This window comes from Camelus bactrianus, chromosome 24 (genome assembly GCF_048773025.1).
Source record: "Camelus bactrianus isolate YW-2024 breed Bactrian camel chromosome 24, ASM4877302v1, whole genome shotgun sequence".
NCBI classification, from domain to species: Eukaryota; Metazoa; Chordata; class Mammalia; order Artiodactyla; family Camelidae; genus Camelus; species Camelus bactrianus.
The window spans coordinates 14,815,025-14,841,770 of record NC_133562.1 but is presented as its reverse complement, the minus strand read 5'-3'; the positions used below and the strand labels follow the sequence as shown (position 1 = coordinate 14,841,770).

Sequence of the window (26,746 nt, the reverse complement as noted above, 5' to 3'; positions counted from 1 at the left end):
GAGACATTCACACTTTTGCCTTCTTTTCTTCTTTTTTTCCTTCCCTTCTTTCCTCCTTAGCTCTGTCCTTTATCCTTTCCTTCCTGGTACATTAAACAAGTGTTAAAAAAAAAAAAAAAAACCACTAGGGGTAGAGTTTTCTCTCTAAAAATAAAAGTGTGGGGGAAGAGTTTATTTTATCCTGGTTCATCCTGATAGTCCTTTACCCTCCCATCCTCCGCTATGCAACCATTTAAATGGATTTATTGTCCCTTTTCCTTCGAATATGTTTTTTACAGAAGTGCAATGGTTTGTGTGCAAATATTTTAGATTTACATACGTTGTACTGTTTTAAATCTCTTGTTTCTTTTTTCCTTCCCACACAGCACTGTGTTATTTATTTATTTATTTATTGAAGTTTAGTCAGTTTACAATGTTGTGTCAGTTTCTGGTGTGCAGCATAATGTTGCAGTCATACATATACATACATACATATACATACATATACATACACATACATATATACATACATATACATAAAAGTTTCATATTCTTTTACATTATAGGTTATTACAAGTTATTGAATATAGTTCCCTGGGCTCTACAGAAGAAATTTGTTGTCTGTCTGTTTTATAAATGGTAGTTAGTATCTGCAGATCTCAAAGCACTGTGTTTTAAAGATCCGCTGTTTTTAAAGTCCATTCTTGTTTTACGATGTGTTTGGATGCTCTCCCAAGGACGGGCAGCAGGAATCATGTTGCTGTGAGGATCCTCATGCATCCTCCTTACGCTCTTGTTTGAACACTTTTGGAGGACAAGTGCCCAGGGGTGGAATTACTGGGCCTTAGAAATATGTAGAACTCATTTGACTATCTAGGGCCAGATCACCCTCGAAAATGGCTGCCCCAGCCTGACTCCCACCACAGTCCAACAGGATTCCTTGCCCACGTTAGGAACTGATCATTTTTGTCTAACAAGTGTGAAGTAATAGCTCTCAACTTGCATTTATGTGACTCCTCAGCTTCCTGCCGCGTGCTTACTAGTCTTTAGAGTAGCTCCCTTAGTAAATTGTTCATCTTCTTGGCCCATAGTTGTGTGGGCGGTGGTGTCTCTTTTAGTGATTTGCAGGATTTCCTCAAATAATTCAGATTTAAATCTCTTTTCAGTTTTAGGCTTTGCACCATCATCTGTTCTGTCACCTCTCTGTCAACTTTTCCCACAATATCTTTTGTTGAACAGAAATCCTTAGTTTTGGTGTAATCTTTATTTGGCCCTATGGTTCCTGCTTCTGAAGTCCTTCCTTGTCTACAGGCGGTGTCAGATAAGGATTCATTTTTAGTGTTTCTCTGTACAGTGAGCCAGTTCTACCAACACCGATCGTTGATAAATACCATTTCCAGTGTCTGTGTCATGTAATGTAAAGATGTCTTCCATTTCCCTAATCCTCTCGAATTTCACTCATTCCTCAAAAAATGTTTGCGTAAATCGAAATGACTCAGAAGGCTAGGAGAGTAAGCTGCTTCTCAGTGACTAGAAAGAATAACACTCAGGAAAACAATGTCAACACACCCTTAATTCTGGCCTTGGAAAGTTTCAGCTGGACTCCAGGTGGAAGTAAGAGTGTAATTGCTGGAAGAAGCTATTTGTTGACATTATTTGTTCTACTTACAGGGAGTTGACCATATCAGCCAGTATAAATTCAGGTCCCATCCCACTATATCCTATAGTGATTAGGTTTATCAACCATCTAGTCATTTTAGATTTATGAATTATTTACAGAGCATGAAAAAGAAACATGCAACCCTACCTAAATTAGCCATGTCTTAAAAATTGGCTAGGCATTGGAAAAATTCAAGTGTACGTAAGTAAAAGACAAAGAAACATAGAGACTTCTAAGTATTTTTCTCCCCTGTAATCTTGAGTGCCTTAAATATCCTTAGCACTTTGCACACTGCCTCAGAGTAGGAAGTAAATAAATCATATTCTTTGAACTGTTGTATTAGTTTGGCTAATAGTTGAAATAGGGAGAGGGAAAAGAAACTCAGCCCTTATTCTTAATATTTATTGAATCCTGATGATACAGGAAAAAATGTGGGGCAAGAGGATGGCTGTGTCCCAGGTCTCGATTGAGCCCCTGGGACATGCCCCACCAAGTGTGGGTCCTTGGCTTCGTGCAGGAAAGAATTCAAGAGTAAGCCACCGTTAAGTAAAGGTAGATTGATTCAGAGAGATACATACTCCATAGACAGAGTGCAGGCTGCTCCAGAAGGCAAGAGAAAGGCCACGAGGTGTGGGGGTTGTTAGCTTTTATGAGGTCGGTAGCTTCATATACTAACAAGTAGAAGGATTATTCCAATTACTTTTGGAGAAGGAACAGGTATTCCCAGGAATTGGGCCACTACCCACTATTTGACCTTTTATGGTTAGTCTTGGAACTGTCGTGGCACCTGTGGGAGTGCCATTTACCATGTTAATATACTGCAGTGGGCATATAATGAAACTCAAGGTCTACTGGGAGTCAAATCTCCCGCCATCTTGGATCCCAAGGTCTACTGGGAGTTGAATCTTCCACCGTCTTGGTGTTAACTGCTGTGTCTTGAATGGCTGTGCCCTGCCCACTTCCTTCCTGTCTCACTGACAATAAGAAAAACACTGTTGATCATCTTATTATTAATTGAGTGCACGCTGCTCTTTGCTGAGTATTCTTGTACACACACGGTTTAATTTAATCCTTGCAACAATCCTGTGGAGTAGGTGTCTGTTTCAAGTATTCCAATTCCTGTTTGTTTTCACTGATAACCTGTTTTCTTCGTTGTGAGATATCACCACCTTAGTACAGTGAATTTTCTATAAATAGTCTTGTTTACAAGGCTAAATATGGTTTTTATCCCTCTTCTAGGGGTCAAATATTAATGAAGACAGTGCTAAGCCTCTGTATCAAGAAGGGTATAATCTACCAATTTTCTGGTGATTGCATGTCTTATTTCATTGATAGATTTTTAGCCATCATTTCCATTCAGCATCTATATAGGTTCTTAAATGTTATAAATTCTTATAATAGCCTTCTAACATCCCTGGCACTTTAAAGGTTTGGGGATTTTATTTTTAATAAAATTCTAAAATCAGAAAAAGGAAAAAAAATCGAATGTCCTTTTAGTTCAGTTTCAGAAATCACAGTTGCTGACTCCTTATTGTTCTTTTTAAACTTTCCCCAGGGATTTAGGTTCATTCAAAGCCCGATCTGACATTAGAAACAAGAGTATTTTAATCTGAAATGTATCTCTATGCTCTGACAAAGTCACTCCCCTCTGTAAGAGTCCTTTTTCTCTCCAGCCTTGTTTATCCCATCAGACATTCCTGCCAGAAGAAGCCCTGTGTACATAACTGCCCTCGTTGGACGGAATATTTTCCTGAGCGCAGCCCTGCACTCGCACCACGGCTTGTTTAACATGGAACAGGCACAAACCTGAAAGTCACTGGAGAAGGCTCCGTAAGCTCCATCTGCGGTGGATAAAAGTGGAGGCCTTTGGATGAAAATGAAGCATTGGAAGCAGGGAGCCAGGGCAGGGGCATTTTGTCCCCAGAGACCAAAGCAAACGCTAGGAGGAAGAGTAGTTCTTTCTCGTGAGGGGGTGGCGGGGAAAACCTTCCGCTGGTTCTGGAGGGTCGGACCGAAGCGTGTATTTACCGTTTGAAAGCGTGCCCTTCGTGAAACACTTGCACAAAAATGGAGCCCCAGGTCTCAGGGCAACAGCCTGGCGATCGCTTCTCCTTATTTTTTTAATGAAAAGAAAAAGATTTAACAAGAATGAGGGGCTCTGGGTCATGCAGGGCTTTTTCCCTTTTAGTTTCCGTTTTTTACTGTGGTTTTGACTACATTCTAATAAGCGTGGGTCTCTCATCTGCAGTCACTGTGGTCACAAATATATTAGAGTGATTGTATTCTAAGCTTGAGACATTTTAATTGGAATTGCTCTTCATTGAGGAGAAGGTTCAGTAGGCAGCCTGTCTTAGAAACGATAGATAACATTTGCTAACTCCCATCCTCTGTGTTTCCCAGAACCGGGTCTCTACCTGCTCAGCAGTGCTCCACACAGACCACCCCCCCATCTTCTGTATTTCTTTCTCCCCTCTGCTTGCCATCTACCCGACTACCAATTGTGCCCCTTTTTAAAGCTTCATCAAATAATGCTTTATAGTGGGTCCTCCTCTGCAGGAGTTTTGCCAGGGTTAATACAAGGAGTTAACACTTTTCTCCTAACCAGGAACACACTCAGAAGAATATCATGATTACACGCCTTTTCACTCTGACAAGTGTATCTTCGTCACGTCTGACTCCCCTCTGAAGTTCACTGAGCCCTTATCCTGTGCCACTCATCACGTTAAGCCCTTTATGTATGTTTAATCAGCCCAGGAGCTGATGCTGGGGTTATTGCCCTTGTATTGTGGAATTGGGAGACAGATGGAGGTGTAGAAGGTATGACTTGAGCAAAGTTGCACAGTCAGAGGGAGAGCCAGGATTTCAGCTCCAGAAGTTCATGCGCTTAACCATCGCGTGAAGACATAGAAGCAAAATGATAACCAATGAGTACGTGTCAAATCAGCGGGTCACAACCCTTGGGCTGAGCCATGAGAACAGAGCGTGCCTGGCTCCGGGGGGTGTCACGCCTTAGCTCTGCTCTTGTATCAAATGCAAGCCTTTAAGGGAGGGGTTGCCCTGCTGGTACGTGTGTATGTATGTATGTATGTATACATACACCCATACTATTTTTATTTTTTAGAGTAGTTTTAATTCCACAGCAAAATTAAGGGGAAGGTACAAAGATTTCCCATATACCCCCTGCCCCGATACGTACACAGCCTCACCCATCATGAACATTCCCCACCAGAGTGGTACCTTTGTGAAAACTGATGGACCGATGTTGACACATCATAGACTCATACACAATCTTTTCACTGCCCTCAAAATCCTCTGTGCTGTGCTTGTTCATCACTCCCTATCCACTAATCCCTGAAATCCACTGACCTTTTTCCTGTCTCCGTAGTTTTGCTTTTTTCCAGAATGTCATACAGTACGGAGCCTTTTCAGATTGGCTTCTTTCACTTAGGAATACGCATTCACGTTTCCTCTACGTCTTTGTACGGCTTGATTGCCTTGCTTTGGGTAGCTAAAAAATTTGGTGAAAATGTACCCCTAACCTTTTAAAGAAATGCAGTTTTAGGACCTACATGCTGTGTTTTTATTTTGTGTCTTTGTTAGCTTTTCCATCTTCGGGTCCATGCGCTAAAGCCAAGGTGGGTTTATTTAGGTAGTTAGGTTTATTTATTTATTTAAATGGAGGTACTGGGGTTTGAACTCAGGAACTCATGCGTGCTAAGCATTCGCTCTGCCACTGCACTGTTCCCTCCCCCCTACATCAGACTTTTAAAAAACCATTCGTGTTTCTGTACATGGCGTTTTAATCACTTCAGTTTTGGCCTGAAGGTTCAAAACTCAATCCCTTATAATCAAGGCCCCCGCCTTTTTTTTTTCCTAATGAAAACCACAGCTTGAGCAGCTGCTTGTATTATGGTCTGTCCTCCGTGGTCCCACTGGTGTGTGGGAGTTTACTGTTGGACGGTGGAAAAGGGAGCAAATGAGAATCCAAGAATGGGGTCATGTTTCAATAGAGGAATAATGATGGAATGTTAGAATCCTTGAGTGATCTCCTGGCCCTCCCCACACTTTGGACATGCAGTTTGGCTCTCTTTTTCCTTTTTAAATACTTCCATCAGGCATGGAAGAGAAGCATGTATCGTAAGAACCATAGTGTTGAAAACTCCTAGACCTCAACTTTGAACCTCTGCAGAATGACCTTCATTTTTGCCTGTAGTTGTAAAGTAACAACACAGCTTTAAAGTTTTGTGTTGTGTTCGTCCATATGTTGTCTGTCTGCATTGGGGTGGCCTTCCTTTCCTTTGTCTGGGTTGAAATTGTGTTTATCTGTGGGTAGTGTTTTTTTTTTTTTCCTTGCATCAATTTCTGTGTCTCATTTTCTTTTTTCAATCTGTTTCCATATCTCCTTTTCCCCTCATTCTCTCTTCCCTGCTTCCCACGTTCTATGAACCTTTGTTTTCCTCTTCATTTTTTATCCTATATGACTTTTAAGTTCTCCAAATAAAAATCAAAGTTTTAGTTTTGTCCTTCTTAAGTTTTTATTTAGATAGCTAGGTCATTTTCTATTTCTCTAAAAGGATCTTACCTCAAATAAAATTGCTTTTTACTTACTACAACCTTAATTTTTTTTTTTTAATAATGTGGGGTTTTGATCCTGAAAGGAGGCAGCTGCTTCATCCTGGCAACTAGTTCCAGTGCCAGAGATTAAAGGGAGGAACTGGGTTCTGTTTCCACTGAATGGGTGAATTATCAGTGACACCATGCACTTTCCCTGCATCAGTCACCCTAAGTTATCCTGAAGTGAAGTTTATCACATCATCCATTGCCGGGGTCACTTGGGGGATTAAATGAAACCATCTGAGTAGCCCTCCAAACCCCATCAAAGAAGAGTTCATGGCATATATAAATAGTAAATAATGCTTCTTCCTCCTGACTTTGAGAACTTTTTTCAGGAACATACAAGGCACGGTGAGCCCCTCACCCTGTGGACCTCTTCCTGAGGAGGGAGGTGTTGGCGATTTGGGGAGGCAGCATAATAAAGGTGTGCTTGGGGATGAGAACACCTGAGTGACAATGCTGGACTTGCTGTTGACTTGCTGTGACAAAAGGCATGTTCCCTAATCTCTGACAGCTTCAGTTTCCTCTTAGGTAAAGTCACCAGTCGTCCCCGCCCAGCACCGTGGCTGGCTGAGCGAGAGAGTGTGTGTGTGTGTGAAGGCCTTTGGAGTGAAAGCAGGCTGGCTGTGGAGTCACCCTGAGATGGCTCCGGTCCAGAGGCCAACATGCCTCTTTTCTCTTTTGTCTTTTCGCATACTGTCGAGCCTCTTTCTTAAGAAGCCAGTCATTTGGTATGTGATGGTGTCTTCTGATTCTTCGTCAGCGCTGGCATTTAACATACTTTGGCCTTCAGAGTCAGGCAAGACCTACGGGTATCCATTACCATGTTTAGGCTGAATATATGTGGTCGGCCAGAAGTATGAGCAGCTCCAGGTATGTGCAGGTAGAAGGCTGTCAACTGTATGGGTCTTAAGTGAGCTTGCCCATAAGGCTTATGCTAAAAGCTGTAAACAGAGGCCTCCCGCTCAAAGTCATCGTTTCAGTTTAAGGGAGTAGGAAGCACTAAACTTCCCACCTAAATTTCTGGACCGTTTCCTGACTGGTATTTACCCACTCACATAGCATCTCATCAGTCAGTACTGTTCCAAGCCCTTGCTCAGACCACAGCTACTCCCTCCTTTCTCTCAGAAACCCAAGGTAGTCTCTGGGTTACATGAGATTTTCATTTGAGGGAACCATTAAAGACCATTAATAACTGGATGTGTTTACATAAAAAGCCTGATTTCCTGCCTTTGGAAATCAGCATGTGTTGGAGCTGTGAGGTTCACCTTTTTATCAGTTTTCCAGTTCGTAACATTCCTGGCCATGTAAATATTTCATTTTGAGACTCTGGGAAAAAAATATTATATATATATATTTCTCCTGCTCTACACGCCTATTCTTGAAATCAGGCATTTATTAAGTCTCTGGTAGGGACTCAAACTGAGCTGTCAGAGAAGAAGACGACATGATTCCTGCTGTCAGGATGCTTGTGGTCTAACTAAGAGAAAAATACAAAAACAAGTGAAATAAGTAGGGACTAGTTACACATTAAACTCTGGTAATAAACGTGAACAAAGATCAGCATGGGCAGAGGTTGTGAGGGAGAGCTTCATGGATGACACTGGACTTGAGCTGATACTTAAATTCATTCCCTCATTCAGCTGTTAGTTATTAAGTACCTCCTATGTGTCTTGCACAGTCTTGGGCACTGGGAATAAAAAGATGATTGACGTATCCTCAGCTCTTTTTTTTAAGAGAGTTTACTTTAGTTTACAAATAAGAACGATAAAATATACATGCTTGGATAAAAATCTGTAAATAGACAATGAGATCACTAAAGAGTGTGATCAGTTATACACCTAAGATAAGATTTTTTTACAGAGTAGGTGATGAGTGAATTGGTTTGGGGTGAATAGCTTGGCCAAACCTGGGAAGAGAGGAACGGTATTCCAGATCTTGAGTTTGGTATAAGAAGAGGTACCATTCACTGTGGCTGGATCTAGATGGGTTTTAGCGTGGTGAGAGGAAAGTGGAGGTCAGATCTTGGAGGGCCTGTGTATTCTCTATAACGTTAAATTTTATAGGGGGTGGAGGGCCACCAAAGTCCTTTAATCAGAGGGTGAAAGGGCATGCACCCCCAATCTGTTCTCCACTGCCTCCACCCTGCTCCACCCCAGAAGCTGCCTGGTAGGGCTAAATCAGCAGACTCTCATGCCCTTTGAGTCCCAGCAAAGTTCAGCCAGTGGATAGACAGCCCCAGCAGGACACGGGCAGGTCGAGGGAGGAAGCTGGTCAAGGTCTTTACATTCTCCAGCTTCCTCCCTTGAAGGATCACCAGGGAATGGCTACATCTTCCCTTCTCAAGACGACCTTATTTACATAACCTTCACCTTCCAGCAACTAGTCCCTCCCCTTGGCCCCACAGGCCTCCGGTGGTGACCTCTTCTCCGCTACTATCCCTAGTCTCTCACCGCGCTTCCCCAGCAGCCCACCCACACCATCGTCGGGAGTCCTGTTGTAAATAAATCCTCTGCAAATTATCCCCATTTAAAATATGATTAGAGTTTAATTTTAAGCAGTGATGGAAAGAATAGTTTCCTGGAATGGAAGTCAAGGGGCAAAGCGATCAACTGGTAAAACTGGCCAGGGAGAGAGATGATGTGGTTGGAATATGCAGTGGTGGTGGAGACGGGAAAGGGAATGGAGTTGACTGGACACCAGTTGGATGTGAGAGATTAGGGAAAGGGAGGAGTCGGGGTGGCCACCCAGGGTTCTGAACTTGGGTGGCTGCTTGATTCAAAAAGGAAAGGATGGGTTCAGTTTTGCATGAGTTGATTTTGAAATCTTTGTGGGAAAACTGTTGGAGATACGCTCCGGGTGTTGGGTAGACCAATGTGGAATTCAGGAGAGATCTGGCTGGAGGGAAGGCTGGTGTGCCATCAGCTCATAGCTAGCCCTTGAAACCAAGGGGATAGAGGAGGGCCCCCAGGAGAGCCGAGAAAGCAGGAGAAGGAAGACAGTCGTGCAAAGAACTTACACGGGCACTAGAAGGATTCAGAGTTTTGCACACACTGAGAAAGGAGCATGAGCACAGGTGAAGGAAAGAGAAGGAGTATTGATTACACAGGTGGTGGGGGAGTGTTTACAGAAGCTGAGTGGAGCCAGATTACAGAGGGACCTGAAAGCTAAGGCAGAGGAGCCTGGGCTTGGTGGTTAGAAATTAAAGAGCTATTATACGTTCATTTTTTTATTCATTTCTTCTACACGTGTGTATTGGACATTTAGGTTCTTAAGTGAAATGAAAGCCATTCAGGTTGTATTTCAAGACAAGTAAAGTGATGGTAGAAGGGCAGAGATGGAGATAGCCTTAAAATCTGAAGCGGTAATACCATTGTGAAATGATAAGGGTCGAAACCAGAGTAGTAGCCGTGAGTGCTGAGGGCAAAGAAATCTCTAGGAAAGAGAGGGAAAGACTTAGGGAGAAATGAGTACAGGAGAAGAAAGATGAAGCTGGCCCGCTCCTTCCCATCGTTACATGTTAGCGAGCATGTTCAAATCCGAGACCTTTTTAGGTTCCTTCTCGTTTATGATGATTGTGCCTCATAAAATTTCTGATAGTTCTGAAGAAGCAACTGGATGCAATGAGAAATACAATTTTCCCATTTTTCAACAAATAGGGAAATCATTTGCATGGTGTGAGATGGCTTGGCTGGTTACAGCATGTGTCCCAGCATGAAACAGTTTTGAATCCAGGTCTAGTTAAGTTCAAGGATGGAGTTTCAGAATTGAAAGCAAGGGTCTGACCACTTGTTTTGTGGAGATTGAGAAATAAATAGAAATATCCACAGATGGTTTGTGATGAAATTCATTATTTTTTGGTTGATGATTTCTTTCTGTTCTTTGGCTTTAATTCCTATCTGTCAGTTACACGTTTGGAGCCTTTGTGCTGAGATTTGTTCTTTCCCTGTCTTTTTGTCCCAATTCCACTCCCCTCCACCAAAAAAAAAAAAAAAAAAATCATAATTTAGGAACTAACTAGAAGTGATGTCAGGAATCAGATTGTAGAATAAGAAATGCTGTGTTGTATTTCACATTTATGTTTTTATTTTTCAATTATGCTTAAGATGAATAGACATTTCAAAAATTGGTAATAAACTGAACAGAATGTGAACTGTAAATTAATTATCATAAAATAATTATATCTACCTTTATAATAAAAATACAATTAAAATCTCAATGAGGTACTATTTTTCACCGATCAGATTGGCATTGATGATAGGAAAGAATTTGGCAATCAGGTGTTAGGGAGAGATATGAGGAAATACACTGGTCATGGGGGTATCACACGCTCTATGAAGGTGAGCTTGACAATATCTATCAAAAGTGAAAATGCACTTACCCTCTGGCCCAGCAATTCCACGTGTAGGCATTTTCCCGCCAACGTACTTGCATTAAGCACGCCAAGCCTTCGGTACAAGGATATGAACTTCAGCATCAATGTGTCTGCACAAGATTGGGATAAATCCGGATGCCCGGCAGTAGGGGACTGGTTAAATTAGTTTGCACAAGGTGGAATACTGTGTATGTCTTACAAAGAATGAGTCTGGTTTTTATGGAGTGATAAAAGAACTGTGTGGAATCCTACTGTTTTGAAAAGAGCGGCATTATGTGTGCAGACGGACTGTATCGGATACTATCTCTAGTGGATGTTCAAGAGAATTACAGTGCTGTGTCTGGGAGAAGAGCTAAGGATAAGATTGGAAAGGAGACTTAATTTTTACCCTATACTCTGTGGTACTATTTAATATTTAAGTGAATCTTTAAAACTCTTCACATCACTCAAGAAAAGGGAAGCTAAGTGGTTCACCAACACCAACCGCATCGGTGAAAGGTTCAGGTAAATGAGTTTCCATACATGGCTGGTGGAAGTGAACATTTCCATATGCTTTTTTAAAACTCAATATATTGGCTGGTGCAGTTCAAAATAACAAAATGCGTATCTTTTACCTGGCCTTCCGACTTTCACATTTCAATCCTATAGAAATTCCAGCTGGCATGCATCCATAAAGTTGCAAATGCAAGAGCATCTGTAAAGTTAGATCTTGAGTGTTGGGTGTAGATTCCTGCCCAGGTTTATTTACTTCTTGAAAAAATGGCAACTGGTTTGTTGTTTCTGTCACTTGAGAATCCTCATTTCTTCCCATTCAGAGAAATGGCCCAAGTGATTTTAAGGTCCAGTTATTGGAACCATTTAGAATATATTTCATTTGCACAACTGACTTGAAACCATCTAACTTAACGTTGGCGGGCTGTCTCTAAAAGGTTCAAGAGACGAAAAGTAAGAAGAATTCCTTCCTTCATAAGCGCCTGCTTGGTGTCCTGGGTGACAGGACGCTGGGTACTAGGCGGAGTAACACAGTCACGGCCATGGCACTTTTAACATTCTGGGACTCTGAACCATTTTTGTTCATTTTAGCCATTTCGGAGTTGCTTTGACATTCTGCTGACGTTTTTGTTGCTTGCTTTCTTATGTTATCATTTTGTGCCGGTTTCTATGACGTTTTCCCACTCCCGGGAGAGGGAAGCGCCAGTGAAATGCCGTTGTTCATTTGAGTTATGGGCCCGCAGGTGGATACAAGAGGGCTGGGCTCTCGTTTTGTTTCATTTTATTTTATTTTATTTCCACACAAAGTCGGCCATGGTGCGGAAGGGAAGGAGAGCAGTGAAACCAGAGCCTTGGAAGGAGATTTACCCCAGCAGCCGCGATGGGGACAGGGAGGTAGGGATCGCGGGGAGACCACGTCTTCACCAGGAACGCAGAACTTACTTCCCACCGACCTTTGACCGCAGCTTCCCAGCCAGTCACAAATGGGACAGACTTGAACTTGACCGTCTCTGACTTGCTTTGTTATCTCTACACTTCTCAGCATTGCTTTCTCTTCTTAATTGGCAAAATTTGTTCTTATTTTCCATTTCTGACAAGTGAGATTTTCCCTCTAAAGGAGAGTGTGTGTTCCTGTAGACCCTTGAGCATCTTCTCGGTGCTGGAAACCTAGTCCCCTCAGCTAGGACCTCGGGCCTCTCAGCTGTGCGTAAGGCATCTTCTCTACCGAGGTACATCACCGTGGTTCTCTTGAGGGACACACACCGAAAAATGGGTATTTAATGGAAGACAGCTATTCCTTGCCAACATGTTGATTATGGAACGTAGAAGCACATCGTGAAAGCAGTGCAGTTATAGCACCAGACTCTGTTTTCACATATTGCCCTCAGTTTACGTTCAGCTGTGATCGATGATGATCATGGTGCTGGATTCGTTCCTGGGAGTTTCAGGGTCCTGCAGACAAAACAGCCCTCACAATGGAGATGTTGTATGAAATTATCAAAACTGTTGAAAGACAATGCAGTTTCCTCCCTCTCTGGGAACAGGGTTTTGACAGTAACATCCCAGAACAGATGTTTCGGCAATCTCCAAATGTTTTTATTTGGTGGCACAAAGACTCTGTTATTCATGAAACGGTCTGTTAAAAAATTAGTTCCTCCCTGTGGGGGTGGTGGGAATATGTGTTATGTAAATTGATTTCACATTTGGGCGGGTCACTGGCTCTTAACTCTTTAAGTTGGCTCCAAGATTTGACTCTGACAAATTGCGACTTCCAGGCGACGGCAGCCACAGAGAACAGAGCAACACAATAGCTCAGCATCGTTCCCAGAGCCCTGCAAGTTGACTCATCCCAGAGTGTCGTGTTCTTTTACAAAAGAATAGACGCTAAGTAAAAATTCATAGAAATTTGGCCTCATGAAATCCAGTGAGAGGATGTGGGCGTGTCTGCTTTTCTTGCGTGTTATTTTCCTAATACAATCCCCGTCTGCAGCTTACACGTCTTGGTTTCAGACTTACATTTAAAGGGAAAGCTGCCGTTCTCAGATGAACATGGGGTCACCTGAGGCTGTGGTTTCTACCACCTTACAAAGGATGTCAGTGCAACTATTTAGGAGTGTTGGAATGGAAACAAGAAGACTGGTCATTCTCATTTCTCACGTCTTGTCTTCTCGCCAGTACCCTGGTCTGTGCTTTCCTCTTCTTCCCTCAGCACAGAGGTCAGCAAACTGTGGCCCTCGGGCCAGATCTGACCTGCTGCCTGTTTGTGTCAAGTTTGATTGGAACACAGCAGCTGTAATTCGTTTACGTATTGTCTGTAGCTGCCTCTGAACCCCATTGCCGGAGCTGAATGATTGTTAACAGAGACCACTTAGCCCATGAAACCAAAAATATTTACAGAACCAGTTTGCCAACCCCTTTAATAGGAAGTTGCATATGTACTGTGACCCAGTATTTAAAACATTGCATTAAGACATTTGATATATTTAGATTTTAAAGGTATTTGTGGGGTGTAAGAAATGTAAAATAATTATTTGGTTTTAGACCATTAAACATATGACAGGAAAATGTTTAAAATAATAACGTATGTTCACAAAGAAACACATAAACTAAAATCTTCCAGGACAATGTGAAGAAACTATATGGAAAAGAGGAGAGAGAAGTTAACGGACTGGATTGGATATTCAATAAACCGTTGAAAGAATGAATTGAAAGGCATCAATTTTTCTGATGTACAGCATGTTCAGACATGAAAACATTGGTCATATTTAGCTGCTGCTTGTGTGTGTGTGTGTGTGTGTGTGTGTGTGTGTGTGTGTGTGTTGTTTAACGCCTTTATTGTGGTCTGGTTCCTGTACAGTAAACTACACATATTTCAGATGTACAGTTTGATGAATTTTGACAGATGTGTACACCAATGAAATCATCTCCACAATCAAGATAGCTAACATTTCCATCACTCCCCAAGAGGTGCAAATTTCCAGTTCCCAACTTATCCCTTCCCACCCCCTTCACCCTCTGGTAACCATAAGTTTGTTCTGTGCATCTGTGAGTCGGTTTCTGTTTTGTAGATAAGTTCTTTTGTGTCCTTTTTATTTTAGAGCTGCTAATTTAGTTCTTATTCTTTCATCTGGGTGTGTTAATTCTTCTCAGAATGGTTTCTTGTAAGTGCTCCCATGCATGTGTGATTCTGAAGTCTCCCTGTCCAATGAGATGACAAACATGGGTGAGACTAGAAGGTTCGAATTTATTCAGCTTTACTACAGACACAAGGGCTATACCAAATGTGATTATTCATTTGGTCCCTATGCCAAAATATATTTGAGGCTGCTAATAGTAAAAGATCACAGACACAAGAGAAAAATAACTAGAGAATGCTTTAAGAACAAGCGCCCAAATTGAGAGAGAAGAAAAATGGAGTGAAGGGAATAGATGTGGTTTATATCAGGAAACCCAGGCTCTATTATTTGAACCAAAATATCAGTGATCATGACACACAGGGCAAGAAAAAGAACATATAAGAGTTCTAAAGCTCTTATTTCATGAGAGGAGACATCCTATTTTGTCTCTTTTGCATGATCTTTTTTAAGGACAGTAACAGTATCTGCAGCCAGTTTTAAGGGAACACAGAGATGTTCTGGACCCGCAGGAACACAGCAACCACTAGCCACACGGGCTTTTGAGCCCTTGTCATGAGGCTAGGGTGAAGGAAGGCATGCTGAAAGTGTAAAACACGTGGGATTTAAAAGACTTGATGTAAAAAAAAAATTAATTAATGATTCTTCTAATTCAGATGTATTGGTTTAGACAAAACGTATTATTAAAATTAATTTCACCTCTTTTTATTCTTTTAATGTGGCTATTAGAAAACATAGAATTGCATATGTGGTTTGCATGGTATTTCTGTGAGGCAGCACTGTTCGATAGGGTAATGTCTCATTTAATATGGAAATGTTAGGACTTGGTGGCACATCCTTGGCCTTCCTGGGTGTGTAGCTTTCAGGTAATCTGTTAGCTCGGAGATTGAACATCTACAGACCACTTAATGAGTGCTTGGCATACATACAGATTCCCCCTGTCTTGGGAAAATTTTTCTCAAATATTGATCAAAAATTTAAAATAAACTATTTCATACTCATGGAAAGAGACTCTATAGGCTTTCCTAAACTGTACTTGGTTTGATGATAGCTTGAATTGGTTCAGGTTCCAAATCTTCTAACAAATGAGAAAACATAAATCGCAATTTCAGGTAGTTGGACATGTTGGCAAATATCTGATGTCTCTGTCAGATGGTTCTGGGTATTCCGACCAAATGGACCTATACATTTGAACTCTCAACGTTGACTGCTTTTGTTCCCTTGTATGTTACATCCCAATGCTGAAAGACCTGGAAGATAATTTCAACTGCTTATCTAATCTGTTCTTTGGGTGGCTTGGTTCCTGAAAACTATTTCTTGAAGTTCTGAACATTATTCATATTTGAATGATTGTTAGGCTCACCATTGCTTTCTTTCTCTGTTGAGTGAAAACATTCATCTATTGTTCAGAAACAAACTTTGTATACAGTAATGGAGTTCACATTTTATTTACATCTTTGAAAACCTGCAATTACTTCTGTGTTGCTTCATTGTTTGCCAATCCCAGGACTCAAGTAATTTTCTTGTATTCAGTAAACACTTATTAAGTACCTATTGCCTGCAAGGATTGTGCTTCCCTGAATTTAGACGTGTTGAATTTGGTGCTAATGGGACTTCTAAGTATAAATATCCAATATCCAGGCTCTTCAATATGTCTATAGAACTGAAAAGAAATGTTGACTATGTCAAATATATTTATTATATAATTATACAGACATTTGCGCAAGAAAATTTCAAATGTTTAACTTCACTGATCTTCAAAAAGATGCCAATTAATACAGGAAAGAGATACTATTTAACACGCATTGAATTTTAAAAATACTCAGTGATGGCAAGATTGTGTTCCAACTTAGCCTCTTGGTATAAATTGTATAAATTGATGTATAAATTGATTTAGGTATTTCGGGGAACTATATAGCGATGCATGGTAAACATAAAGAATTGTGTGGTACCCTTTGATTTAATAATCTCACTCTAGAAAATTTATCCCCAGAATGTGAACCAAACGACAAAAGAAAATCTCTTCATAGGCCAGCAGCCCTGTGAAGGGGCCCCACTTTGTATTCCCAGTTCTCCTTTCTCAGGCTCTTTTAAAGCCAGTTCAGTCAGGCTTTGGCCCATCTATTCCACGGCTTGTATCAAAGTCCCCAATGAAATACAAGCTGCTTAATCCAGAGGTTCTCGGGTCTCATTCACAGTCCTGGAGGGAGCGACTGACATCACTCCCACTTCTTCTCCTTGAGGCACTTGAATCACCTGGCTTCTAGAATGTACCACTTCTGGGTTTCCCTCTTACTCCCCTGGCCAGTCCTCAGGCTCCCAGGACTCAAATCTGAGACCTCTTCTCAGTCTACATTGAAGCCTGTGGTCATCATCGTTCAAGTATCGTGGCTTTAAATATCATCCGTGTGCTGATGACTGCCAGATTTATTATTTCTGGCCAGCCCGTCCTCCTCGTCTCCACACTCATATGTCCATCTGAGAGCTTTCAGGGTATTTCCATTTGTATGTCTAATGGACGTCTCAGACTTCACCTGTCCAGACCCAGCTCCCAGTCTTACCTCCAGATCCAGTCCCTCCAGACCTGCCCATCTCACTTCATGGCAGCTCCTCTCCTTCATTTGCTCAGGCCAGAGTCTGGACATTTCCTCACGACTTCCACAGCCCTGCTGTCTCTTACTTGGGTTGTTGCAGGGGCCTCCTAACTGGTGTCTATGCCTCTGTGCCTTGCACCTTTAGTGTGTTCTCCACATGGCAACCAGAGTGATTCTTCTGTGACATTGGTTAGATCACCTCTTCTCCACCCACACCCCCTGAGGGCCCCCCAGCCCACTCAGGCGAAGAGCCACCAGTTCTTCAAAGCTGTAAACAGTGCAAAGCCCCCATTATTTCTTTAAACTTTCTTTCTCTTTCTTCTTAGCTTTTACTCAGCCCACTCCAGCCACACTGGTGCCAAATACGCACCAACCCCTCCTCCTGAGGGTCTCTGTGTAGACTGCTGCCTGTGTTTAGAATTGTGAGAGCTCACGGCCCAGCCCTGTCAATGTCACCTCAGCCACGCCTCCTCCGGCTGCCCCGCCCTCCCCAACACCCGCGCTCTATTTTTAATAGCACTTCTCACCTTCTAACGTATACTCTACTCGTTTATTGTTCTTATCATTTGTCTCCTGCTGAAGGCCAGAGATTTTTAACTGGTCTATTTATTGATTCATCTCCAGCATCTGGAATAATGCCTCTACCTAATAGATGCGAATATATATATATGTTGAGAGCATAAATGAAAGTATGAAAGTTTCCCTATGACTGCCTGATCCCCATGGACGCGTGCAGAGATCTGCCTCATCATAGCTTTTCGTTCCTTTTCAGCTTCCTCTAGTGTTGTATTGTAAACAGCATTCAGAAAGTGACCACCCAGAAACAGTGTGTCGTGGACTTGGCTGTTCAGGGTCTTTTATTCCAAACTGAAAACAACTGCTCTAGAATGCAGCAGCGGTATCACAAATATTCAAGCAGCTTAATAGATCCTTGACATCTTTAGGAATTTGTTCTTCGGAAATCCCCCATATTATGGATACCGCGAGAGTATGGTCTACGCTCATGCATTTCATGCACAGCAATAAAAAGGCAAGAAGGAAGCCGCTTGCTGCTCCAGATGCTGCGTGGCTCACTCGTTGGAAGGGAGCTCGTCCCCTGGTCAGCCTCCTCTGCTCAGGCGCCACGCGTGGGTCGCGGCAACATCGCGAATTAGAGCAGCTCCCGAGCCATCAGCCTCGCCCGGGTATTCTTGAAACCAAGGGTACCTGTGACAGCTGAGGGTCCGCTACATTCTGTTATGTTTGCAAATTTTTTAAACACTAATTTTTAAAAAATCAACTCCCCCAGGTCACTCGACCTTGGTTTTTAGAATATAATATGTGAGGGCATTATTACAACTAAATGACAGCTTGACTTACCGTTAAAAACAAAATGTTGTAAATGCTTATTTATAACAGATTAAGTTTTCACGTCCAGATCATGTCGTGAGTAAGCATCCATTCAATTCGATATTGAGCCTCTGGTGACAAAGTCTGAATGTAAGCGAAAAAAGAGGGAAAAAAATCTGCTTTCATTTTTAAGCTGATTCTTAAATATATATATCCTAGTTCAAGAAAACCTTTTGCCATGGTGACTTTTTTTTTTTTTTAATGATAACGCTCAGAAGCCTTTGACAAAGCAGAGTGGGAGTAAGGAAGGGGGATGCTGTCGCCATGGTGACAGCTGTCCAGTGTAAACATCTCACATCTCTTCCGTTTATCGTGTATTTTAGGGCAATTCAAGCTACTGGAACAAGACCGAGATATAAAGGAGCCAGTGCAATATTTCAACAGCGTGGAGGAGGTGGCTAAAGCATTTCCTGAACGCGTGTACGTCATGGAGGAAATAACATTCAATGTGAAGGTAGCTCTGAAAGAAACAAATATTTATCCTCACTAAAATGATTTAGCTTTCAGGTCATTGTGTACACAGTGAGGACTCATCTGTGCCAATTAGGAGGTTCCATCTTCCTAAAAGGTTGGTGTCAGTGGCCAGAAGTACTGTAAGAACTGTGCTGTAGCCGAGCTGACCCCCTACCCTCCAGCTTACTTAGTTAGCATTAGCTTTTGCTAGAATAACTGATAAGGCAGATCAAAAGGTGTTTTTTTTTTTCTTTTTTCAAATTTGGATTTTATTCCCTAATATATAACAGTGTTTTGGCTAAATCCTCTGTGAGGCTAGATGCTCTAATTGTAGGAAAAAAGACATATGGTGAATCTAATACCAAATACGTGCATGCCCTGACATCAGCATATATTCATTCTAGTCTTTGTTCTAGTCCGTATCAGTGTACATAGGGACATGGATGTATCGACTTATTGATCCTTGTTCATCACAGAAAAGCTGAATTTTCTGGGCTGCGCTGGTTTTGCCTTCTTAAAGGGACAGTTCCGTCCCCTCCTATACAGTGAGCAGGCTCCTTGACTAGCCTTGCTGTTTAAGAGGGACTAACGAAAGAAGCAGTGCCACCAACCGGGTCCGACCTTGTTGCCCAGGAACCCATTGCGTTTTCTTCAGCCGTATCAACCATTACGCTGACACATTTGAGAAAGTGTTTACATTGAAAGGATTTTCTGTTTAAACCTCATTTCAGGAGGAAGTCCAATTGAGTCTCTGTTCTTGGAATATTTCAAGATTTAGGGGGCAGACACTGGTTTCTAGGACTCTATGTGAAAAACAGGCTGCACAGCATCTGGGCCCAAGAATGTGACAGTGTCTTCGTGGGTGGGTGTCTCCAGTGCACTCTCAGGGAGGGGGAACATGCCCAAGACATGTCCTTACTGCAGAAGGGATCTGCCCATTTAGCTGCCTAAGCTAAGTCATTCTTTCCTCCAGCTCTAAAACACAGCTGCCATAGTCTACTTCCTTTAGTTTTATTATTAAAATGAGTGAGAGTTTGTATTTTGTAAAATTCTTTACTAACCAAATTATGCTTGTGTTCAGAAATATTTATAATTTTTAACTCCTTTGGCGGTCCAGTCTGTGAGACTTGAGGATCACGCATATTCATTCACCTTGAAGACTTGTGAAAACGTACTCATTTGTAAACTTTTTAAGATTCGTTGGCCATAAATTAATCAAATCCTGTTTCATTAGTGTCTTGATATGATTTAAATCTCTTCTTAAAGCTTAACATTTAAAATTAACTAAATGAAAAAAAAAAAGTTGTTTAAAAAGGAAAAGTTAATACGCTAAAAGTCTCCTGAAAACATTTCATGTGCTGGTAAATGACGAGGATTCAAGCATAAAAAATTTTTTTGTTATTTTTTTAATTTCCTGAAGTATTAAAATCTAACATTCAGTCTTTGGTGGCATATTGTTTACATAAAAGATTTTTTTTAAGATGCCTCTAGGAGCTTTTTTTTTATGAGTTTGTATTAAATCAGCAATGAATGAAAGAATAATATTGAAACCAATACATCTTGATAGTTTTTTTCTCACAGAATACTATGGTTGGCTATATTGATTAAAATGTCAATAACAGAGGTGCCATTTAAAAGTTTAACACAACAGTGTGAATGCACTCAACACTACTGACTTGTATACTTAAAAATGGTTAAGATGGTAAATTTTACGTTATATATATTTTATCACATTTTTTAAAAAGCAAAAAAAGGGAGGGCTTCAAAGGCACAGGTAAGTGTAGAAGCTTATAGCATCCAGAGAGCTGGTCGGATTTGGGTTGAGTTCTGTGCTTTACATACATAAATATTTAATACCTCTAGTCTATTAGTCATAAAGTTTTAAGATACCATCACATCCAGCTGCACTAATCATTGACATCATTCACTTTATTAAAAGAAGAATCAATAAAGAGACGTCAAGAAATTTACGTAAAGTAATAACACGAAGGTCCAAGTGCTTAGTGAATAAACACCCACGTATATAAATAAACTAAGGAGATTTTGGGGAAAGATGTCTGGATACTGCCTGGATTTTTTTTTTAAATGTTGGATGCCATGGTCTTCTTTAAAAATTGATTGCAGTGTGCCGTCTATGCAGAGCTTAATTCGAGAGCTAATCAGGGACAAGAAAGTGCTATGTTTGGGTATTATGTCCCCTGGAGAGGGATAGAAACAATGAAAAACAGTACAACCTATTCACAAATATAGCTGCTATAAATATTTTTAAATGTCATGTGATGTGAAGTATTATAAATATAGTTATTATCCAGGAAGCAATTTTTTAAAAGCTAGGAGAATTCAAACCTCGTCGGAAAACTTCATCCTCTGCCTCCACTTCACATACAGCGTAAATCAGACCTAGAGGCCAGACAACTAAAGCAATGACTTACATTTAAGAACGGGCATCCGACTGGTATCATGATAGTCAAAATACACAAGTGTGTACATATAGTCATATATATTTACAAGTGCAGAATGCAATGAAGCATGATAAGAGAATGGAGTAAAACAGAAGTACTGAAGGAACAAGAACTCTCATTTTGTTATTTTCCAAAAGTATAACAAAGTTTTACTCATCAAGAAAATGAAAAAAAAAAAAAAAGGAAAAAAAAAAGAAGAAGAAAATGGAAGAATGCATGGGCAGGTAACCTCTCACTGATCATCTGTGTACATTTCCTCCAGTCCCTCCTAAGCTGATGGCATGCGATGTTTTTAGAACAGCGGTCACCTGCCTCTTACACCACTTTTTCCCTCTATAATAGCATCCCCTTCTTGGTTTCCATGGTGAGAACTTTGTTTTTGTTTACTTGCTTTCTTGCATATTTGTTTTTTAACTGTTACAGGCATTTCCTTAATTATCTCTTTAAGTTTTCTCAACAACTATCTATTCTCATGTTTACTTTCAAAGTCAGAAGATCTCTTAGTTCTGAGTTGGTCATTCCAACTGAAGGCTCATTCCTCTACCCTTTAAAAAAAAAAAAAAAAAAGCTGCACCAATGATTTTCAGTATTCCGTCTTTCTTTAAACAAGCAGCCAGGGTCTAAGGGGCACCTCGGACTGCGTACTGTAGTTCAGGCTTTGGATTAGGAGCTGAGGTCAGACGTCAGCTCCAGGCATCAACTATGGCCATGGTCATGTCACATGACCCCTACGCCCAGGTGTCTTCACCTGCAAAATGGGCAAAATGGGAGATGAGACCACATACCACATACGTTTGTCATGAGAGTTAAATGAAGTAATGCACTCACGTGCTTTGCAAACATCTAGTACAGGGACTGGCTAACTACGGTCTTGGGACAGGGCACCTATTTTGCAAATAAAGTTTTATTGGAACACAACCACCCCCTCCACTTAGTGTTGTCTGGGGCTGCTTCCAAGACACAGCGCAGAGTCCAGTGATTGGAACAGAGACCATATGGCCCGCAAGCCTGAAATGATTACTCTCTGGCCTTGTAAGAAAAAGTTTGCCAAACCTCTGATTCAAAACATAAAATCCAACCAAAAGAAAATTCCCAACACAGATTATTTCACTTACTCTTTAAAAAAAATTTTTTTTTTCCTAGCACAGATTATTTCACTTACTCTGTTTTAAAATAAGATTTCCCAGCACAGATTATTTCACTTACTCTTTTTTTAGTACTTTGTACTCTGTGACTGAATATTAAGGGTACACTGCATATGTTGTTGTTGTTTCAAAACACCCTTTCACCTCAAATACTTTTTTGGAAACTTACTATACCAGTACCTAGTGAATTATTTTAAATGTCTTCCAGCCTTTTAAACCCAGCCCAGTCATGATGAGAAATTTTCCCACGCATATATTTTCTGCCATCAAAATGATGACAAACAAATTAAGTCTTAATGTAAGTTCTGCCTTTCCTGTGACATTTGTGGAAAGAGGTGGGGGGAAAGGCAGCCTTCTACTTGGCGCTGGGTGACTTGCAGCTCTCCTTAATGGGGAAGAGGCATCCTGACCTCAGTGCTGTTGCCCGGAACCCTTTCCACATTAAAATCACTGCTCTGGAGTCTCGGGGAGACCAGATGCGCTAATCTGGACACTATAACAGTGCTATTTTCATTTCAGTTAGTGAGGTCCAAGCTTTCAGCTCTTCCAGCTTAGATTGCCCCACAGGCAAAATGATAAGTTTGCATTGTCTTCACTGGGGAAAGTGCCCCACTCAGGAACTGTGAGATTTCAGTCAAATGTGGAGTGTAATCACGGCTTCATCCCGCACAGACCTCTTAAGAGCCATTACCCTGTGGGCTGGGGCGGAGCTCAGGTGACGGTCCTGTCACCTGCACATCAGCTCCAGATGACTGGGTTTGGTACCTGTTTTTGGCAGCGTCTTGCCACAGAGCTGCCTAGTGTAGGGGGAAGGATTTCAGGGTCTTTTTTTTTTTCATAAGGTAAAGAATCATAAGATTCAGAGATCTGGGGTGATGCTAAGTTTCTCAATACTGAGAAGCATGACCAAGAATAAAAATGATAAAACATTATAAATAATCTAGCAGGACTAGGAAAGTTACAGACTTTGAATTCTGCTAATCATCAGATTTTAGATCTGGAAAGGCCCTTTACGCATTGCCTCGCCCTACTTCTTCTTTTAACAAATAGGAAAACTAAGAAACAGATGTTAGCCGACTTCATGGATTCATACAGAACCACAAAACAACTTGGCTGCAAAGCCAGGTCACCTAATTCAATCCAGTCATCCCCTTACTCTGTCTCATTTTGTTTGTGGATCTGAGATAAGGCTCCCATTGCGATCAGAAGATCCTTTCACACTGACACCATGGCTTGCACAGTAAAATCATTTTCTTTTTTAAAAATCTAAATAAACGTGCTCAGTAATCACTGCCTACGTAGATCCTTCTGTCTGTTTTATTTCTGAAACGCTTAGGGTCTGACACACAGGATTTGGCAGCTTTTATGAGTATTATATGTGCTGATTTTTAGATCTTTTTTCATTCCAGAGTATGATGCCAATATTTAAAAAATAAAATCCTACAAGTTAACTTGATGTTTTCCATCAGCACCGGTGCCATTTCTAATTAGATAGCATGTGTAAAAACGAGCCCCTTCGAAAATGCTACTGTAACATATTAACGCAGAATTTTTTCAAGTATTAACAGAAACAAGATGAGTTCTTGCATTATTGCTTGAAGAAGTGGTAAAAATACAACGAAGTGGCTAAAATGCATCATTGAATAAATAAGCAGGGGTTCTGAAGTTTAATATGATTTGTGCAACTGGATGCTGGAACTCTGGATTTTTTCCAAAGCTTCCAACTTACTAAGAACCAGCCAGTTTCTCCCTCCGAGTCACAGATTTGAGGCCATCTGTGTGCCTTTTACCTTAACGCCTTAGTTCCCCCTTTTCAAGTGGCCATCTGAAAAAGTGCTGAAGAAATAAAGATCTTCCCCCTCTGCCAGCCAGTTAGACTGTATTTTATTTCCACAACCTAAAATAGTTACCATATTACGCCTATGACTTAGATTTCTTTCTTGCCTCATTTTAACAGGACACACTACGGACAAGGCCTTGAAAATGCATTAATGGAGAGAGTTTGGGCTGCTCTTGCTTCTAACTCTTGTCGTAATTATTTTACTCCCTGTTGTCTTTCTGATCCTGTTTGTCTTCTAAAACGCAAAAACAGCTTATGACCTGACTTTGTTCCGCAGCCATCCTGTGGTCGTCCTGTGAAGTAGCACAACATAGTGAGACTGAAACATTAGAGTTCTTGCAGAGTTTTGGGGTTGTTTTGTTTGAGGAGTGTAGTTCAGACACGATGGTCACATCATTCCTCATTGAAAATACCATCCCTACTTTCTGTCTTGACAATTGAGAAAAGGAATCCGCCTCCTGTGGCAAGTTTACAAGGGTGTCAGAGAGGTGGGTTTTTTCCCTGTGATTCTGCAGACTGGATAAAGATCATTTGCCATGACATTTTTTACCTCCTCTGGAGCCTTTAGGGTATGAGTAACTCTAGGTAGCCAGCTTTGGGGATAGCTGTGAATTGTAACAAAAATTCTGTCCAAAATGACTATAATTTCCTTTCGGTTTCCTAAAATAGATTTCTTTCTTTCTGCCATCTGAAAGAGAAGTACTTGCACAAAATTTAAAGTTAACCTCATCTCCTGAGACGTGTATGACTCTTAACTTTATAGAGAGGGATGCTGCGGACCTGAGAATTAGGTGTTTTACACTCCCATTTAAACTGCTCACTTGTTGCCTTTAAGTTTGTTAGAATACCTTCCTTACCAGTCTGTATTTCCAGTTTTAATTTCCACTTCTATTCCGCTGTGGGCTGGAAACTGCTAACCAAGGTGGGTCGTTTTGAGTTAAGGTCCTCAAAGCCTTCTCCATAAGCCCTAACTTCACATCTTCTTGGTGGCTCGGAGGCCTTTAGCTCACTGCCTTATTCTTGGCTAAGTTCCAGAAGGATCAGAAATCATTGATTATTATACAACCTGAATTTTGTCAAGAGGTAAGAATGAATTTTAAAAATGAAAAGTGAATGATTTTAGAGGCAGCCAATTTTTATTTGTATATTCCAGTTTTTTTAAAATGGCATCTCTTCCTTACCATGAGTCAGATGTCATTTATTTTCACAATTCAATCAGAATGATAAAATTGGATACAGTGGCGAGGCCAATTATTTCAGTGTTTGAAGACAGCCCAGTGCTTTTTTTGTCGTCTGAGGTTTCGAGACCTCCTCTGAAAAACTACCAGTTGGCAAGCCCTCTGCTGCGCCATCACAAATTAAATCATGGCCGTTGTCATCCTTGCCCTATTTCCTGTTTAAAAAAAATAAAACACTCAGGATTGACATTTATCTTAACTCTTCAAGGCCTTCCTTTCTCATTTTCTGCCATTTTCCTAAAGGAAAGAGAAAAATTGACGTTTGGGGGGAAGTGATCTAACAATCAAATATTGTCTATTTAATCAAATATCAATCAGATCAATCCTGCTTTTTTTCCCCCAAGAGTTGAAATTTTAATCTCTGTTACATGTTTGATCTTTAGAACAACTGTTCTTAGAAAATGGGTTGCCTGTTGCCAGAGACAGAAAGACAGAAGAGGAGAGAGAGAAGTGTGTGTGTGTGTGTGTGTGTGTGTGTGTGTGTGTAAATTTTACATCAGTGTTTTTAAATGTTGCTTGATCGTGGGGTATTAATTCTGAACGGTATTATGAATAGCAAAACCCTGATAGTTTCCTGGATTAGACCTATTAAAGTTGTTTAGATAACACGCTTTGAATGACTTCCTCTCAGGAAACATTGAAACTGGAAATGTTAACCAGGCACGCATACTCAGGCACTTAGAACGCATTGTTTCTTCTGCTATTAAAAAAAAATCTTAAAGGAAAGAAATTATGCAAATAAATCACATCTGTAGAAACCAGAAGACTGTTTAGTTCAACTGCCAAAGGAAGAACGCTTATTTATGAAATTCTTTATCTGTCACTGACAATGACCACAAGACGGGTCAGTACGTTCGTCTCATAATCTATGCAGAGCTAATTGCTAGCGTGAATGATGACATCAGAGTTGGAATCGTGGAATCACAGATTGTACTCACATATGTTATGCATTTTGATGTATGGGAGTGGGAGTAACTTCCTTTAGAAGTACAGACATGCACGAAAATGTAGACAAAACTATGGACTGCACCCAGAGAGTGACACTTAGTGAGGATAGTTCTGATCTGTTGAATCTGTGCCTGCACCATCTGACTCATGTCCCACAAACTGTGTGGACACCTTCTTTCAGTTCATTTGATGTGCGTTCCTCACCAGACCTGTAATTTCTTCATTCTGGAAGGTGTGTGTTTCTAAAGGTAAATAAGGAAAAATATAGTGAGTACTGATGTAAAAGAGTTGGAAAGAGCCATTTCTTCTTGTTTTTCCTTCATGTTTGAGAAGCACTGTTGGCTCCCTCTATGTTCACTGGAAACAGCTTGTTGTATGAGTGAACTTGTGTGTGTTTCTCAAATCTCATGAGAACCCTTTCTC

At 40.9% G+C, this 26,746-nt stretch overlaps 1 protein-coding gene across 2 annotated transcripts in view; it reads left to right on the top strand.

The window, feature by feature from the left end:
- The window catches only part of GAREM1 (GRB2 associated regulator of MAPK1 subtype 1), a 167,770-nt gene that overhangs the window by 115,890 nt on the left and 25,134 nt on the right, over positions 1-26,746 (top strand). For both annotated transcript variants that reach the window (XM_045510475.2, XM_074352216.1), the window contains exon 3: positions 18,561-18,691. In XM_045510475.2, the coding sequence (XP_045366431.2) occupies positions 18,561-18,691 (131 nt within the window). The remainder of the gene's footprint in view (positions 1-18,560; positions 18,692-26,746) is intronic.